Source organism: Zingiber officinale, chromosome 3A (assembly GCF_018446385.1).
Source record: "Zingiber officinale cultivar Zhangliang chromosome 3A, Zo_v1.1, whole genome shotgun sequence".
Lineage (NCBI taxonomy): Eukaryota > Viridiplantae > Streptophyta > Magnoliopsida > Zingiberales > Zingiberaceae > Zingiber > Zingiber officinale.
The window spans coordinates 103,742,760-103,760,962 of record NC_055990.1 but is presented as its reverse complement, the minus strand read 5'-3'; the positions used below and the strand labels follow the sequence as shown (position 1 = coordinate 103,760,962).

The 18,203-nt window shown below is 38.4% G+C and overlaps 1 protein-coding gene across 1 annotated transcript; it reads left to right on the top strand.

Annotated features, from left to right (window-relative positions):
* Positions 1 to 14,256: 14,256 nt before the first annotated feature.
* Positions 14,257 to 17,079, top strand: LOC122053926 (floral homeotic protein AGAMOUS-like). The gene is made up of 6 exons (XM_042615832.1): positions 14,257 to 14,608; positions 15,969 to 16,050; positions 16,485 to 16,546; positions 16,620 to 16,719; positions 16,819 to 16,860; positions 16,953 to 17,079. Exons 1-6 carry the CDS (start codon positions 14,427 to 14,429, stop codon positions 17,031 to 17,033), a joined length of 549 nt encoding a protein of 182 aa, XP_042471766.1. The 5' UTR covers positions 14,257 to 14,426; the 3' UTR covers positions 17,034 to 17,079.
* The last annotated feature ends 1,124 nt before the right edge of the window (positions 17,080 to 18,203 follow it).

Genomic DNA, 18,203 nt, shown 5'->3' with positions numbered 1-18,203 from the left:
AAAGTCTCCCCAATCGATTGGGAGCAATCCAATCGATTGGGATTCGACTGTTGGCATAGATAAAGATGTTGGCGAGCATTTTTCTCAGCAGTTCTTCGATCCTCTTCGACACACGACTGCAGCTACAGCTTAGGGTGATTTTCTCCACTCTCACCGCCGGATCTTGAAGGTTCTTGGAGGCACGTCCAAGTCAAGAGGCGAGTTACAACAAGAAGAAGAAGAAGCTAGGGTTTTATTGTAATCTTGTAAGATTCACTTGTATTTTACTTCTTTCTTTCTTATTGTTGTATTGTGAGCTTATAAGGCTTCTCCGCCTTTGGTAGTTACCGTAAAGGAGGGTTTTCATAGTGAAGGGTGTGTGAGTGTGTGGATCCTTGGACTAGTCACCCCTTCTTGAGGTGGATACCAAGTAAATCTACGTGTTAGCGTTGTAGTGTGTTGTTTCTTGTATTTTCCGTTGCACATCATCACAAGAAGCAAGCAACGACAAGCACGAGATCGTGATAAGCTATTCCCCCCCCCCCCCCCCTTTAGCTCCATTTCGGTCCTAACAGTTTATAGATTAGATTTCTTAACATGTTTTTGAAAATATTACTTAGTAGTTTTTCAAAATTATTTTTGTAAAATTTCCTCTTTCAAAATTTTGTTTTCAAAATATTTTCTAGAGTAATTTATGTTGGGATCTTAGATGGCTAGAGGGGGGGTGAATAGCCTCTTAAAAACAAAAACAAAATTTCTACACAGAGATTTGTTAGCACAGCGGAAATAATCAAAACAAACACTTATGCAAAGAAGAAAACACACCACCACTAACACAATGATGTACGAGGTTCGGGGATAACTTGCCCCTACTCCTCGGCGTGTCCGTAAGGTGGACGATCCCTTGATCTTTCAGTAGATCAACCCCCGGACAGATTCCGGCTAAGTATTTCTCCTTCTCGGTGGAGAAACCTCCCACAGAGTCTCAAAACAGATTTAGAATGAAGCACAAGACTTAGACTTACAGAATTTTGTGGCTACAATGAATGCACAATCAACTTACAGCCACAATGAATGCAGAGAGTGAAGACGAAGTAGATTCACAGCCAAGAGCTTCACAGAACACCCTTGCTTGAACGTCAACAGAGAGTTTGCTACCAAAGAAAGAAAATCTTTTCAAACCTCTCTTCTACCTCCTTCTTATTTCTCTGCTCTCTTGCTGTCTTCAGCCAGAGCCAAAACACTGCATCGAATCACGTCAACCAGTAGCGTATCACTGTCGCCGAACCAGGCGTCACCAATCACGCTTCTTCCTCATCTGATTATCTGAGCTCACACCAATACCATCCTTGGTCTTCACTGGTGTCTCTGAGCTCGAACCAATAAGGAAGAGTCAAGCTGATTGCAGCTAGTGAGCCAACTGAACAAGCCAGTGAACGTTGACGCTTCTTTTGCACAATTTGCAGCGATAACCAGTGGAAAAACCATTTTGTTTTATTCCTTTGATAGTCATTGATTTGAATTCAAGCATCACCATGGTACCTGCAACCTGTTACTCAAAAAGCTCACAAGCAGATGTTAGATCAGACGCATCAGAAACGAATCAAAAATTAGCAGAAACTGACAGTGTGTGCAGACAGTGTGGTGGATCGGTCAGCGGACCGATCCACACCTTTGGATTGATGTCTGATCGGTCGTGAGGACCGATCAGGGTATGGCCTGATCGGTCTGCAGATCGATCAGGGATTAATGAGTGCGGTTCCTTGCACTCCTGAGATCGTCACCTGATCGGTCTCAAGACCGATCAGGGTTCATATGGATCGGTCCACGGACCGATCCACTGCCTTTTTCCTTCTCGCGACATCATCTCCTGATCGGTTTACAGACCGATCAGATTACACTCAGTAGGCTACTGAGTGTTTCCTGATCGGTCTACAGACCGATCAGATTACTCAATGTGCTACTGAGTGTTTCCTGATCGGTCGCCAGACCGATCAGCAAACATAGTTTCACCAGATCGGTCTGTGCACCGATCAGGCAATCAAAATCCCACTGGATCGGTCTGTTGACCGATCCAACGCCCATGTGATATTAGGATTGGTCTTGAGAACGAGCTACCGAGCCCTCTCTGACCTAGTCCGGAGAACGAGCTACCGAGCCCTCTCCGACTTCGTCCGGTCCAGAGAACGAGCTACCGAGCCCTCTCTGACCACTCCGTGCCAAGTCTCCATACTTGGACTTTTCCCATGCCAAGCTCCCTGCTTGGACTTTTCACCAGATGTCTGGTCAACCTTGACCCATCTGGATTTCCCTTGCCTGGCTTCACTCACCAGGACTTTCCCTCCCAACGGATCAACCTCGATCAGTAGTCAGACTGAGTTTGATTAATATCTGATACAAACTTAAATCAGTGTCAACATCAAAACAACAGTCAGGTCAGACTGTATCAACAATTTAGGTCTTTCCCATAGAATTGCATGATCCTATAGTTTTAGCAGCCAGCATCTCACAAGCACAGTAGGATCCCTTGCTTGTACAACTTAGATTGAGTGAGATGCTTAGGACTTAGCCTAAGATTTCAGATGCTTATGTCAGTGCATCGCTATAAATCTGGGCTTTAAACAACATACATTGATCAATTTAAGTTTTCTAGCTAGTAACAACCTAGTTAGTTCCAAGTGCTCAAATTGACCAACCCGAGTCAATAGCTACTATCTTGTGGTAGTTATCTTTGTACAAAGGTTAGACATTTCATCATAAGGACATTTTTTAAAAAATTTTAAACCATGCTTGGACTATTAGAAAATTATCGATTTTAGGGGGAGTTTCACACTAAACTTTCAAAACACCTTCCTTTTTCTTTTAACAAAATATTTTGAACTTCTAAAAATTTTACAAAATTTTATCTATAGTTTTCAAATTATTTTTTACAGTTTTTCAAAATTATTCCTTAATAATTTTTCAATATAATTTTACCTATACTATCATTTTTCAAACTTTCTTCCTAATAATTTTTTTATATTTTCTAAACTTTTCAATATTATTAAATTCACAAGTCTTACCTTTACTTAAAATTTTACCCTTTCTAAAATTTCAAAATTTTACCTATACAATAATCTTTTTCAAAATTTCCTGGCTAAAATTTTTCAAAATTTACACTTTCCTAAACCTTGTATAACCACTTCTTTAGAGGTTTACTTTACGAAATTTTTTTAAATCTTGCCTTTACTTAATCTTTTCAAATACTCACAATTCTTCCTTATTTTGAAAACTTTACATTGCTAAAAAAATCAAATGTATTTTTTAAAAAAATTCTTACTTTTTGCCTTTATAAATTTTCAAAATCAAGCTTTACTTATGTGTGATTGTTTCCCTTATTTTTTATGTGTGTCAAAAGGGGAGAGATAGTGTATTCAGGGGGAAATGTTTAACTCAGGGGGAGAGTTAAAATGCTTGCTTATTTACTTTTTCATATTTTAACTTAACTTTGAACCGTAGTTGCGAAACATCAAAAAGAAGGAGATTATTAGTGCAAGTTGCACCAAAATCAAACCTAAGTTTTGATGTTGTCAAAAGTTCAAGTTAAATCTTATTGTGATCTAACAAGTTGACTAAGTGTGCAGACTGTTTACTCAACCAAGAAAGACCTAGTTGGAGGCTAGATAGGAAAAGTTATAGCAGATCGTGGAACCCTGATGAAAAGACCAAGTGGGTCGAGAGGACCCAACACTTGGCAGTGAGATCGAGAGGTCTGGAGGACCGAAGATCGAGAGAAAGTCCTAGCGAGCTGATCAAGGCTAAGTGAAAAGTCCAAAGAGATCTGGAGGAACAAAGTTTGGCAGGTAGGTAGAGGTAAACAACTGGATGAGCGATAGTGAGGTCGTGTTCCTGAAGGGAACAACCTAAGGTCGCTGATCCAATTGAAGAAACTGGAAAGGTTTCCAAGTTGAGATCAAGACAATTGAACTGTCTATTATATTTACTCATGCATTTTATATACTACTATGCTAATCTCTGTTTTATAGGAATATACTGTTTAACTCTATTTTGCATGTTCGGCTTGATCGGTCGATCGAACAGGAGGATCGGTCGATCGAACCAGACTAACTTAGAATAGACACAAGTTCAAACCAAACCAGAGCGAAATCCAATCAGAGCTTGATCGGTCGACCGAACCAAAGGATCAGTCGACCGAACCCTGACGATGTGGCACAAATCAGTTCGATCAGAAGCAGAGAAGGAAGCTAAGCTGATCGGTCGAACGAACCAATAGATCGATCGACGGAACAATGCCTCATCAATGCAGCATTAAGTGTGAATCTCGGCGAATAGGGAAACTCTCTGTTCGATCGACCAAAAAAGGTGATTGGTCGACCGAACACTTAAATGACAGTAAACGCCGAAGATTGAATCAGCATCAGATCTTAACGAAGATGGAAGGGAGTTGGTTCGGTCGACCGAACCTAGGGATCGGTCGACCGAACGTCGACGACTCTTATAAAAGAGAGCTAGAGGTCCGAGGCTGATATACGGATTTTGATCGATTCGAAGTTCATCTCTGCACAAGCTACTCGTGCTACAAGTCTTCTACACATCTTCAAGCAAGCTACTCCATCCGACCGACCGAGCTTCATCTTCTACTATTGTCGGTATAATTATTTAAAGTTTGCATTTAATTTAAAAGAAGATAGTAGTCTGTTACTATCTTCTATCTACATTTGTACGATATGCTTATTTCCGAGGATTTCAGAAAGAAGGGTTTTAGTGGATTGTCCATCGGTGTGGTTAAGGATCGCAGGCCTTGGAGTAGGAGTCAATCTAGACTTCGAACCAAGTAACCAATAACTAAGTATTTTACTTTCCACTACATATTATGATTGTCTTTAAAATACAAAAAGAAAAGTTTTTAAAAGCGCGATATTCACCCCCCCTCTATCGCACTCTTTCGATCCTACACTGTTGTGTTTAGCCTTGTGTCTAAGTGTACAAGAACTTACGAGCACAGGACGTTGAGCAAAAGATAAAGCTAGCGAGAAGGATAGTATGGGAGAGAGCTGACGACTCGGTGCGTCCGAGGGACGAGGAGCTGTGGAAGAGTATGCGGGCAAACGAGAAGACAGGAGCGGAAACTTTCTTAAGAAGGCCAGAAGTTGGGTTCAAGTGAGCCCTATTCTTGATGGCCAAGATCACTCAAGAAAGAGGAATCGGAGTGGAAGACCTGAACCGAGGCAAGTGAAACCGGAGCGGAAGGGCCGGACTAAAAAAGTCAACATGGTTGACTTTCTAGGTCGGGCACCCGGAACCCTTTCGGGAGCCCAGAACTGAATTCTATCCTCATCATGTTTGACCACGATCCATTGCGAATGGGATAAAATTTTATCCCCCTCCAGGCACCTGGAACCCTTCCAGGCGCCCCGAGCCAGGCTATATAAGTAATCTTGCTCCCAAAACTAAATAACAACAAGAAGGATCAATACAACACTTGTACACACTTCATTTTCTGTTTAGCTTTCTATTTCTGAGCGTTCACTGTTGTAAAGAGGCTTCTCTGCCTGAAGGAGAATTGTTAGTACGCTTTTTCATCTTGGATTAATAACCTCCCCGGTTGTAACCAAGTAAATCCGCTGAGTCTCTATATTTTAGTTTCTTAATTATTTTTATATGAAAGTGTTCTTTTAATCAAGTTATTTGTCTGAGAAAGGTTGTTTTGTTTATTTTGTGTAGGGGCTATTCACCCCCCCCCTCTAGCCAGCCGCCAAGGGTCCTATCAAGTATAATTTAGGTAAGCAACGTTTACCAATTACATCATATCTAACTCTTGTGTCATTAGGTGAACAAGACTATTTTTCTTTTGCCCATCTTATGAAATCCATATTATAACTCATCTTAAGTTACCTTTGGCTAATCACACAAGACTAGTATAATTACTTAAGTCACATCCAAAGTTCAATAGTCAGACATCACAATTATCCTATCACACTCTATCAAGATTGATCATGTCCGATAGTCAAGGTGATGGAAGCTGGGGATATGACACTCTAGTTGATCGTGTGTTGACTCCTCTCGACCCTGCAACCACAACTGCGTCAGTACCAAACTAGGGAAAGGGGTCCCTGGCGATGGCCCTCCGATGCTCAAGTCAGTTACCGGCAGTGTGTGGAAGTAAAGCAAAATAGGGAACAATAGCAGCAATAGTAGATTCGTATACCTCCATTGAAGCTTGGACACCCTTTATATAGGGCTCATGTAGTGCACATGCACGCTTCCCAAGGTGTACACGCTTTCCGAAGCTTTTCCTGAAAAGATGTATCAATAAAGTGCCCTTGACACAATACCTTAACGAGCTGAGCATATCTCTAAAGTGACAGTGGAAGTTTATGTCGTACGATCTTCTGTCTGAACTAGCCGCCGACCATGCCGCCTGTCAGCGGTGCATGCTCCCAAAAAGATAATATCCAGCTAGCGGTGTCCTTTACTGGGCTGAGCAGGATAGCCGCTCGAAGGCTAACTACTCAGCTCAAGTTCTTACTTTCTGCTCGGATGAGTATATTATCTGACCGAGCGGGAAGGTCGCTTGATCGGCGCTCCCGCTGTCATGATCCATGAGCCATTATTTGGATGAGCGGGAAACTCGCTCGGCCACCCGTCTGTTTCTGTATAGCTCGGTCGTACATCCACTCCATTCTCATAGATCTATATAAGGTCGAGCGGGGAAGCCGCTCGGCGTGCCCTTGCAGAGTCTTTCTTGAGCATTGGAAGCTCGGAACCTCGCCGGGCTGTTATGATGTCGGATCGGGTCTTCATTATCCCTATCGGGTGAGTGTGCTCCCTGATCGACCAGTAATATAGGTGTGTTTGACCACCTTGACTCTGACCTCCACCATGGCAGCGGAGTGGGGCCTCCCCCCTCCCCTTATCACCGCATTAAAGATAAATTGAGTCACTTTACTTTGACAAAACCTGACTATATTTGATTGAGGTAGTAGTGAATACCAAACTTTGGTAAGCATATAAAAAGGACCTAATTTCGATAGCTACACATGCATCACATACAATTATGACATATTATGGCATACATCAACATATACACTAAAATAGAACGTGACATGGTTATGACCCCATCAACTACGATCTTCTCAAGCCAATGAGAATATCGAAAGTCAGCCTACACAAAAGCATCTTCTTCAAGTGCTTCCTTGGTCGTCGTGTGTTGTTGTCCTTCTTCCTTTTCACCATCATCCAGTAGACTGATTTTTTTTCTAATTTGTACATTACAAAATCTAAAGAAACTTCAAGTTACATTCGAAGGTAGTCTACATTTATAACAAGAATGAAAAAGAAGAGAGACACGACACGCAAGTCGTATTATGAATTACAACATACACACACATCCAATTACATCAGGGTTAAAGGTCATAACCATGCACCATATTATATAACATTTACAATATCTTTATGGCATAAAATCTACTATGATTTCAAGAAAGAATTATGAGATGCAATGCTACAACGGTCCTGCTGCCCACAAAACTCGAGACCTTGTTGTTTACAACAGTTTGATCGAGATCTTGCTTTGTTCACAACATAAACAGTTTCTGCTGCCCATAAAATTGAGACTTTGCTATTCACAACAGTTTGGCCAAGATCTTGCTATTCACAACTATTTCGTTCCCAACAAAACAAAGACTCATAATCATGCAAATTACAGTAAACATCTCATGTAATTTCTATATCACATATAAAATCTAACTACGACGTGGTATACACCTTCACAAGTGGCTCTGATACCACTGTAAGGATCTAGAGTGATAAACACACATAAAAGCGTAGCGAAAAAACTAGCTAGATCCTTTCAGAAGATCCATGCGAAAGAGAAAACCATATACTAAGTTTGTTAAAGGGAGTTATACCTTTATTATGTAAACACGAACTCCCGACAGCAACTTTGTCCTCGATGGATCTTAGCACAATCAAGTGGGCATGCCTCTACGGTATCCACATGACCGCATTCCATCCATCACACGAACATGGCTTCGAAGAAGAACCACCTTCTTGTGTTAGCAAGCAAGAGTGGTTCGGCCATGCATGAAGAAGAAGGAGAAGCTTAAGAGTCACATTTTTCATCTCAGATAAAATTCAATCAAAAAAACCTATTTATATTCATCAAATGAATACCAAGAATTTTTTTGTCTCTTTATCTTCCTCTTAATTGGTTGAATTATTATATTGGATTAATCATTAACCCAATAAATCTAATCATCTCATAATTGGCTCTTAGGGCTAATACAAACAAAAAAAAAGTAATATAGATTAAAAAAAAGAAATTTTCTAAATAACTTGGAAGGTGGTAAAACATATTCAGAGCATCCGAGTTATGATACCAATTATATAATCAAAGAAGTCTAATAGAGGGGATGAATACCATTCATCGAAAAACCTTTCTTTTCATATCATAAACGAAACAGAGATAAGCAGTAGAATAAAAAGAGAAGATGTGTTCAGTTTTACTTGGCTCGTAGCCCAACCGACTATTACTCCAAGGCATGTGATCTTTGGTCATTTTGATAGGCAATCACTAAATTAATCTCATATAAATATGAAGAAAATAGTAACAAACTACTATCCCCTTAAATAAATGAAAGTAAGAAAATCTTTTACCGAGAACAAGTAGTAGAAAAATAAGCTTTGGTTGTCTTAGAGCCTCTCGGTGTTGTAGTAGCAAGACTTGCATGTTCTGGGCAACATGAGCAAGATGGAGCATTGAGAGAGTTGATTGTTGAGCCTCTAATCTCGAGGCTCTTTTTATAAGTTTTTCATCTGGCCGATCGAGCCTCTTTTTGGTCGATCGAACTCTAAAATCTACCCAGCTTCATGTCCAAGTTGACAATCTTCTCAAATCGTATCTTCCATGAAATCTACCTTTATCTCTCGGCTGACTCCCTGTTTCATCGGCTAAACATCTAAATTTCATTTTACTTCATGATCTTATCTGATCTTATCTAATCTACTCTTACCAAATGTGTTCAATCGACCGATCCTTTGTTTGGTACACTGAACTCTGTTATTTCCTTTGTTGTTTGATCTGAAAATATCTAAACATTGATTACCAAAATAGGATTGGTCGACTGATCATGCTATCGGTCGATTGAAACAAGATTTCTTTCTTCAACTCAATTTGAATCTGATATGATCTCATCACTAGGGATTGGTCGACTGAACTATTTGGTTCAGTTGACCAAACCTTTTAATTACTCCAAACTTTGTTTTTATGTAAAATAAAGTTAGCATAGTATAATAATAATAATTTTATAAAACAGAGTTAGAATCAAATAAATATGCATTCATTAATATGACAGTTAGGACTGTCTGATCTCGACTTAGAAACCTATGTTGATTGCTTCAGTCGGATCAATACCTATGGTTTATCCAAAAGGGACACAACTTGTAGGACTATTAATATGTTAGAGGGGAGTGAATAGCATTTTTCAAAAATTGTGAATTAAAATTAGTTACGTAGCATAATAAAGAAAACAAAAAACAATGCTAATATAGATGACTTTACTTGGTTCGGAGCCTGTGACGACTCCTACTCCAAGCCTTATGATCGTCGATCACTTTCGTTTGGCAATCACTATTAGTTCAAATAATTAGTTACAAATATTGAGTACAAGAACTGAAATTAGTTGTTATCGATAAATAGAAAGGAAATTGGAATCTCTCGTTCTTCGAACTTCGAAGCAGGCTTTCGGTGTCGTCGAAGTCTTTTCGACGCAACGTGTAAGAATGAAATTTATAGTAGTTGATGTTCTGAAGCTACTGGTCAAAGGCACTTATATAGGCCTATTTCGGGCACCTGAAACCCCTCCGGGCGCCTGGACCATTGCTGACGTGGTGATCTCTCGTCAAAACTTTATTAGCAAAGTTTATCCACTTTCGGGTGCTTGGACCCCCTTCGGGTGCCTAGACCGTTGATGTGGACTCGACCAGTCAACGCACTCAAAGTTAGCTTCGGAATAATTTTTCTAGTTCGGATGCCTAGACCAGCTCCAAGCGCTCGGACCGCCCTAGTGCCTGTAGCCCGCCCGAGCGAGGCTGGTCCGGGTGCCCGGACTCCCTCTTTTTAGCCTTTGAATTCCTGGCAAAAGGAATTAGTCCAGGTAAATAACAATATATTTATCCTAAAAAATAGAGTTAGCACAACATTAATAAGATAGGAGTAGTAATTAGATCCTGTCTTCTCGAGAGTAGGATCTAATCAAGGTCTCAGCTTAAATTTTCCAAATGGATCTAAGCTGGATCGACGCCTACAATTCTCTCAATCGGAAACACGTCCTCACTGGATCTCTTCTCCAGTTGCTTACCTCTTACTTACCAACTATAGTCGCTTGACTTGTCTTTAACCCACCAGGTCTTCCCGCCAGTTATCAGGTCCGCATACCTAATTAGATTTCAGCTGATTGTTAGGTCCCACGGACCCAACCGAACTTCCTGCCAGATATCGGACCCCTCAAATCTATCTAGACTTCGCACCAGCTATCATGTCCCACGGTTCTAGCTGGATTTCAACCTAGTGGTAGGTCCTCCAGACCTGTTAACTCTTGCACACTTGATAAAGCAATGAGACCACAAAACACTCTAACTTTAAACTCTTTGTCATTCATCAAAATATGAGTTAGATTATTAGTACAAATTGCATCAACACAACCTTATTGTAGTCCACTCCAAAAGCTTATCTTGACTTATCTGCTAAACATCTGGTTTTCCAAATCTGTTTGTATTTAATATTTTGCTCAATGTCTGATCGACCCACTAGGACTTTCCTTACTTGATGTCTGGTCTAGCTGACTCATCAAGTGTACTACCAGATCAACTCATTTAGCCTGCTGTCTGGTGTCTGGTCCTTCTGATCCACTAAGACTCCTTGCCTAGTGTCTGATTGTCCTAACCCACTTGGTCTTCCTAATGCCTAATGTTTGGTCTTCCTGACCCATTAGAGCTTTTCATGTTTAGGGACCTGCACACTTAGTTTACCCATTAAACACATGATGTCTCACTTTAATCCCTTTGTTATATATCAAAACATACGTTTAGTTATCAGTGTTGACTGCACCAATAGAGTGGTCATAGTGGAGTTGTGATCACTGGTATTGATCCTTGGATTAGTTTCCTTAACAAGATGGATATCAAATAAATCTCGGAGTTATGCAGGCGGAGTCAAAGTTTGAATTGAAGATCCACTGTGTATTTAACGACGAGCACAAAGTAACAACGAGAAGCGATTGAAATTATTTATCCCATCAATCTCACACGAGTCATAACATTAACTGAGTGAAATGGAAAGGTTTTTTAAATTGTTTGGGTAATCTTTTGAAGGCGATACTCTTCTCGAGTTCATCTTGGGCTGCATGGAAATTAGTTGGGTCAAAATGAGCAATGGATCTGAGATCGATCCAAATTATTGAATTTGAGAGTGGTCCTTGTTTCATATGCTAAGTCACTATCAAATTTGGCAATTGTTTAGGGTTAGATAGCCCTACACACACACATTTTGTGTATAATAAATGGCCCCCAACCGAAAGGAAAAAAAAATGGTCTTTTTCTTAGGTCTTCTTTAGTATCTCCTGTATATAGACAAGAATAAAAAAGACGCCTTTAACTATCTGAATAGTTAAAATGTTTTTTTTAAAAGAAAAATTTGAAAACGCCTTATCATTTTCTCATATAAAAAAAACATTCTTAGTCTAATATTACTGTACTAGTTACGATATAACTACTATAATATATAACAACGTAATGTGTTAAAGTAAATTACTTTTCTTTTTTAATTCAACTTATAAAAATAGTATTATAAATAAAGTACTTTTATATAAAATATTTTTTTTATCAAAATTACTTCATCAAAATCACTTTAACATGATTTAAATCAATATAAACATGTTGTATCCGTCATTTAATGCTCTCTATATAGTTTTTTTTTTTACCATGTTAAATTTTCTTTTAACACGTTTGCAGTTATCAGTAAAGATTTTTTTAAGAAAGAGAATCTTTTTAACAATTTTTAACTAAACAGCATTCTAACTATCATTATTGACTTGAGTTAATAAAATTTCACTTTAGCACATATATACTATATAAGTTCTGAATCTTAGCTGTTACATATTATAATAACTACCATTCATATTTGTTTAAAGTTGAATAAGATCTAACTTATATGTATATATTGTAGCAGACGAAAGTAGGGTAGGGAGAAGGAACTCGGGTAATAAAAATGAGGTTAGATGTTAATTTGATAATTAATAACATAATTTTTTTTTTCAATTTCACTGAACATTTTTTAATCCATTTAATCAAATCATCAAGTCGTCTCTAATGACCCAAACACTTGAATTTGTACTATGTTTAACCACCTCTCCCTACCCCCTCTCCTCGCATCTAACCCATCAACTTAGTTGTTAGCTGAATTGGTACTCAAGTAGTAAAATTGTCAGACAAGGGTAAGGTTCGAATTCTCTCGAATTCATTCTCAAATAAATTCCTCTCGACCACTCAATATTGTAATTGACTACCCTTTCATAAGCTTTAAAGAGGACCGTGGAGGGATGTCTGAGATGAATGTTATTAATTTTTTACCACACATAGTAGCATAAGGTGGAATCCACTACCCTAGTGACCTCATATGGTCGGTCTCACGACTATCTGTGAGGAGATAAATCAGAAAGTTATAGTTAACCAATATGAGGAGAGTTATTTTCTTCAATTTTACAAAGATTTGAACTCTTTTCATATGATAACAACTCTACCCTGCACTGACCAACTGAACTATGTCCAGGGGCATCTTTTACCACACAGGTGTCAAAAGCCGATTCGCTCACCCCAGCATCCCTATCAATCCGTCTCTATGCTAACACGAAGAAAGTAAATCACAGACGACTACTAGCCATTAGTGCAATGGTCAAAACATGGGGAAAGACATACTCGGACAAGCCAAGCTTTAACCTCATAACCTAATATGACAATATCTCATACCTTAACCATCACACCATCCCGAGGGGGCACATATTTTACCACACATTCGGCAAAAGATGATTCGCTTGTCTCGGCGCCCCCGCTAATCCGTCCCTAGGCCAACACATAAGAGGTAAATCACGAATGACTACTGGTCATTAGTGCAGTGTCCAAAGCAACATCTTTTACCACACGTGGCAAAAAGTGATTCGCTCACCCCCAATGTCATTGCCAACCCATCCCTATATCAACACGGAGGAGGTAAATCATAGGTGACTATTAGCTATTAGTACATGTGGTCAAGATTTAAGACATACTCAAACCCATTGAGTTTCGATTTCAAGATCTTATATAATAATATCCCATACTATCGCATCGCTCCATCCAACTCTTTTACCACAATAGTGGCAAAAAGGCGAATACATTCGCCCTCAATGCCCTGCCAATCTACCCCAGGGCCAACACGGAGGAGATAAATCACGAGCGGCTACTAGCCTTTAGAATAGTGACTAGCACATAAGAAAGACATTTACCTCGGCTATTCTTTTACCACAATGATAATCCCAGTTAACCTCATTGGCTATCTTTGGGGTCACCGGTCTGACCCCATGGAACTTTTCCACCGGTCACCAAAATAAATCGAGAAGCGCACGCGGCAGCCAGCCCAAAAGTCCGACATCTTTTGGTTGCACCTTCCATTTAAAGAAAAAATTCCTACAAATATATTATAACTGAGATTTGAATCGTTAATATTTGAATAATAATCTAGATGTCCTACCACAATAATATGGTACAAGAGACAACGATCCTTGTCCCCTCGGGGCGGCGTGATGGTTAAGACATGGGGTGTGCCACATGAGGTCTTGGGGTCGAAACTCGGCATGACCGAGCATAACCTCTTCCATATCTCGGCCATTTGCACTAATGGCTAATAGTCATCCGTGATTTACCTCCTCCGTATTGACCTAAAGATGAATTAATGAGAACACTAGAAACGAACGAATCACCTTTTGTCACAAGAGACAATGATCTTTATTACTGGGATCATATCACATTTTATCTTATGTTTTTAGTTACATCGATTATCGATCCTAACCTACACAAATTTTTTATGCACCATCGAAATAAATCCAAAAAAGTGATCGTAACCAATGGATTATGGCATTTGTAACACATGAACCAGGTCATTAGACATCATGTCATAGATGTCACCCTCTGACATCTCTCTCTCTCTCTCTCTCTCTCGTTGATTGCACAGTCTCCACCGCACTTGGAACTGATAATGCCAATGCCCTTCTCCTTCCGCACTATCTCTTCTCCCTCACTGACCTCTGGTTGCTCTTCTCGCTACTCATTCACTTAAGTACTTGTTTTTCTCCTTGCTTTGAGCTCGATCGGCCAAGCTGGAGCCTGCAGCGGCGCCGGCGGCGACCCCATCCAGGATGGGGCGGGGTAAGATCCAGATCAAGCGGATCGAGAACACCACGAGCCGGCAGGTGACCTTCTGCAAGCGCCGCAACGGACTTCTCAAGAAGGCCTACGAGCTCTCCGTCCTCTGCGACGCCGACGTCGCCCTCATCGTCTTCTCCGGCCGCGGCCGCCTCTACGAGTACGCCACCAACAGGTCACAGCTTCACCCCTCAAACGCAAGATCCGATCTGATCTATCTTTTCACAAGTAGATCTATATAACACGTTCGATGATCTTGCACCCAGAACTTCCATTTAGGGTTTCATGTTCTTTCTCTACCGTGTAAAAGGGTAATCTAAACTATTACACGGTGGTCAAGTCGATCGATCCAGCCGTATCTAAGAACTCGAGCTCCACCAATCATGCGTGGGATCTCGTGCCGTCGTGGCAGATTGGGGCAGGGCCTTGGAAAAAGGAGCTATGGGGTTATTAGGGTTTGGGAAGATGTTACTTGCGCCACCTTCCCTGTGGTGAGCAATTTGTGGGTGGTGGCGTGTGGTGTGAGTCTTGAGTTGATTGAACTGTGAGTTTGCATGAGAAAATGGGGAATGTGGTAGGGTTAGGGTATCCCTTAAAACCTAGTTTTGGGCTTGGGGTGAAAAGACGTGCATGTTACTTATTAGGGTTTGCCATGATGTTACTTATTCGACCCTCCCTCTTGCATTGGAGTACTGTGATGTACAATTTGTGGGTGATTGAGTGTGGTGCGAGTCTTGAGTTGATTGAACTGCATGTGAGTTTGCATGAGAAGACGTGGAATGTGGTAGGGTTAGGGTATCCTTTAAAATCTAGTTTAGGGGTTTGGGGGTGGAAAAGAGCTTAGGGTTTTGTTTGTTGCATGGTGGGTGTTGAAGTGTTTGTCCCAACTTTGAAGAAAATTAAAATGGAGGAGACCTCGAGTGAGTCGATCGATTTAATGTCTCCCATGCATGCTACTTTTGATTTAGAACTTCATTGAGAACACAAGATTTTGAAGTGAAAACTTACTTAAGGCATTTAGGAAGACTAGGTTATATATCACCACAAGACTTTTTCACTATAAGAAAATGATCATTCAGTCACTAAATACATTTAAAGAATATTATTACAAGAGGCATCCCTTTTAAAATCATCTCTTTTTTATTGAACATTTTAATAACCACCTCTAATGTGCTTACAGCTTCTTATATTCTTTCTGTTTAATTTAAAGAATAGTGATATAATGATTATAAAAAAAATACTATTGCATCTCTGGACCTATATAAGAGAATAAGTGAGGCAATAAGTGAATACTCATTAATTTGAATAATTGTTACCAAAAGTTTCATATTTTGATAAACTATATTGAAAAGGAACACAATGTTCGTGTTAGAGATCATATGGTCACCTACAAACGATAATGCTCAAACTAGGAGCACCCATTTTATGATTTTTAAAACAAATAGTGTGATTCTAGTTTTTTCCTATCAATTTCAAAGCAAGTTAATCAGTATGTTTTTTCATGATTTTAACACTAACTGAACTTTCAATGGCAGTGTGAGAGCAACCATTGATAGGTACAAGAAGGCATGCAATGACACCGGTAGCATTGGATTTATTTCAGAAGCAAATGCTCAGGTAATATCCTAAATCCTAAAATACTAAATCTTAAACCCTAAACCCTTATGCCTCAAAGAATCAGTAATTAAGAAAATAAATCATATTATTCCTTTTATTTCATGCGATCTATAAATGAAAGAAAACTAAAATCTAGTCAAATTATAATGTATATAATTAAGAATTTAGAAAAAAAAAATTGGATAATAAAAGATCGTAGTAAAGTTAGATGTCACGGAGCAAAGGTATTAAGAAATTTTCTAGGTTTTTGTAGACTTTATGTATTGAGAAAAAACTATTGAATTTATTGATTAAGAGTTAGGGCCATTTCATGTTTAACATGTATCGATCCATCAGTCGGTAGCTTATTATGAACATCTTTTATAAAAGGTTTTGAAGCTCTTTTTTTTCAAAAACTAATCTCGTTCATCTTCGTTGTGCTTATGTATCTTTAGTACTTTCAACAAGAAGCGTGGAAACTCCATCAACAGATCAACAATTTGCAAAGAACAAACAGGTTAGATCACTTAATCTACCGCATACAATCGAAGCTCTAAACTTTTCTCCGACATTTTTTTATTATTTATTAGGAGTCTGATGGGTGAAACTCATGGATCTATGAACCTAAGGGACCTGAAGCAACTCGAAACTAAACTAGAGAAAGGATTAAACAAAATACGATCCAAAAAGGTAGTTTATTTCTTTCATTAAATCTCATTATGTGCCGATCAAATGATATATTTATATAATCGAAGTGTTCTCACACTTATATGATCTTAATTACTTCAGAATGAATTGTTGTTTGCTGACATTGAGTACACGCAGAGAAAGGTAATTGTAAGATCTAACTAAATGTACTCCTTTAATTATCTTAATAATCTCTATGTTGATATATTTTTCATGGTTTGTTCCTCTTTATATAGGAAATGGAGCTTCAGAGTGACAACATGTATTTGAGGAACAAGGTCTCTCTCTATCTCTCTCGGCAAGTATTCATATGGTAACTAAGAATTTCAAGTTTATACCTACCTATACCTTGTTAGATATAAGGGGAAAAAACAAAAGGGTACTCTTGTTTTTTTTTTTTAAAAAAAAACTCAAAATAGTGCCCTAACATATTTTTTTTTTTACTAAAATACTCTTATTTCAATGCTATTATAGCAACTATATCGTAGTTGAACTAAATCGATTCAACTAGTCAAAATAAGTATGCATAAAATATTTTGTATAAAAAAAAATTCTTTACCAACTTGATCAAGATTGCTTAAATTAATTTTGATTAAAATGACTTTAAAATGGTCAAAACTATAAGAACTATTTAATAACTACTACAGTAGTTTTAACATATTTTTGACTATTTTAAAGTGATTTTCATTAAGTTTAAATAATTTTTAACCAAGTTTTGATAATTTTTTTTATAAAAAAGAATGCGTTATGCATATTATATTTTTTTTTACAAAGTTGAACTAAAAAAATAATTTACTTTAATGCTTTGTAACAGTTAGTTTTTATTTATTTATTTATTTATTTATTACAAAGTTGAACTAAAAAAATAATTTACTTTAATGCTTTGTAACAGTTAGTTTTTATTTATTTATTTATTTATTTTTTACAAAGTTGAACTAAAAAAATAATTTACTTTAATGCTTTGTAACAATTAGTTTTTATTTATTTTTTACAAAGTTGAACTAAAAAAATAATTTACTTTAACGCGCTGTAACAATTACATACTTGTAGTGTTATATGTTGCAGAAGTTTTTCCATATTTACTATAACGATGTTAAAATAAAAAGTATTTAAAGATGAAAAATATGGTGCAGTGTTGTTTTTTAGGATAACTTTTAATCTTTGCCTTGAGATATAATATGGCACACTCAAATACGAAGGTAAAAATTGTAAAAGTTGAAAAATGGAGGGCCAATATGAATATTTATTTAACAATCGATCTATCTATATATCTATACATCGGAGTTCTAATAAGTCAAAAAGGAGATGATTAATCGATCTAAATGCCAGATAAACGACAATGAGCAACCACCATCGACTAGTGAGTTTGAGACTATGCCGGCATACGATGATTCGAGGAACTTCCACCACTCTCAAGACTACACTCTTCGCCACAGGAGGTCTACCCTCCATCTAGGGTTTGTACCTGACTTAATCATTCTGCATTT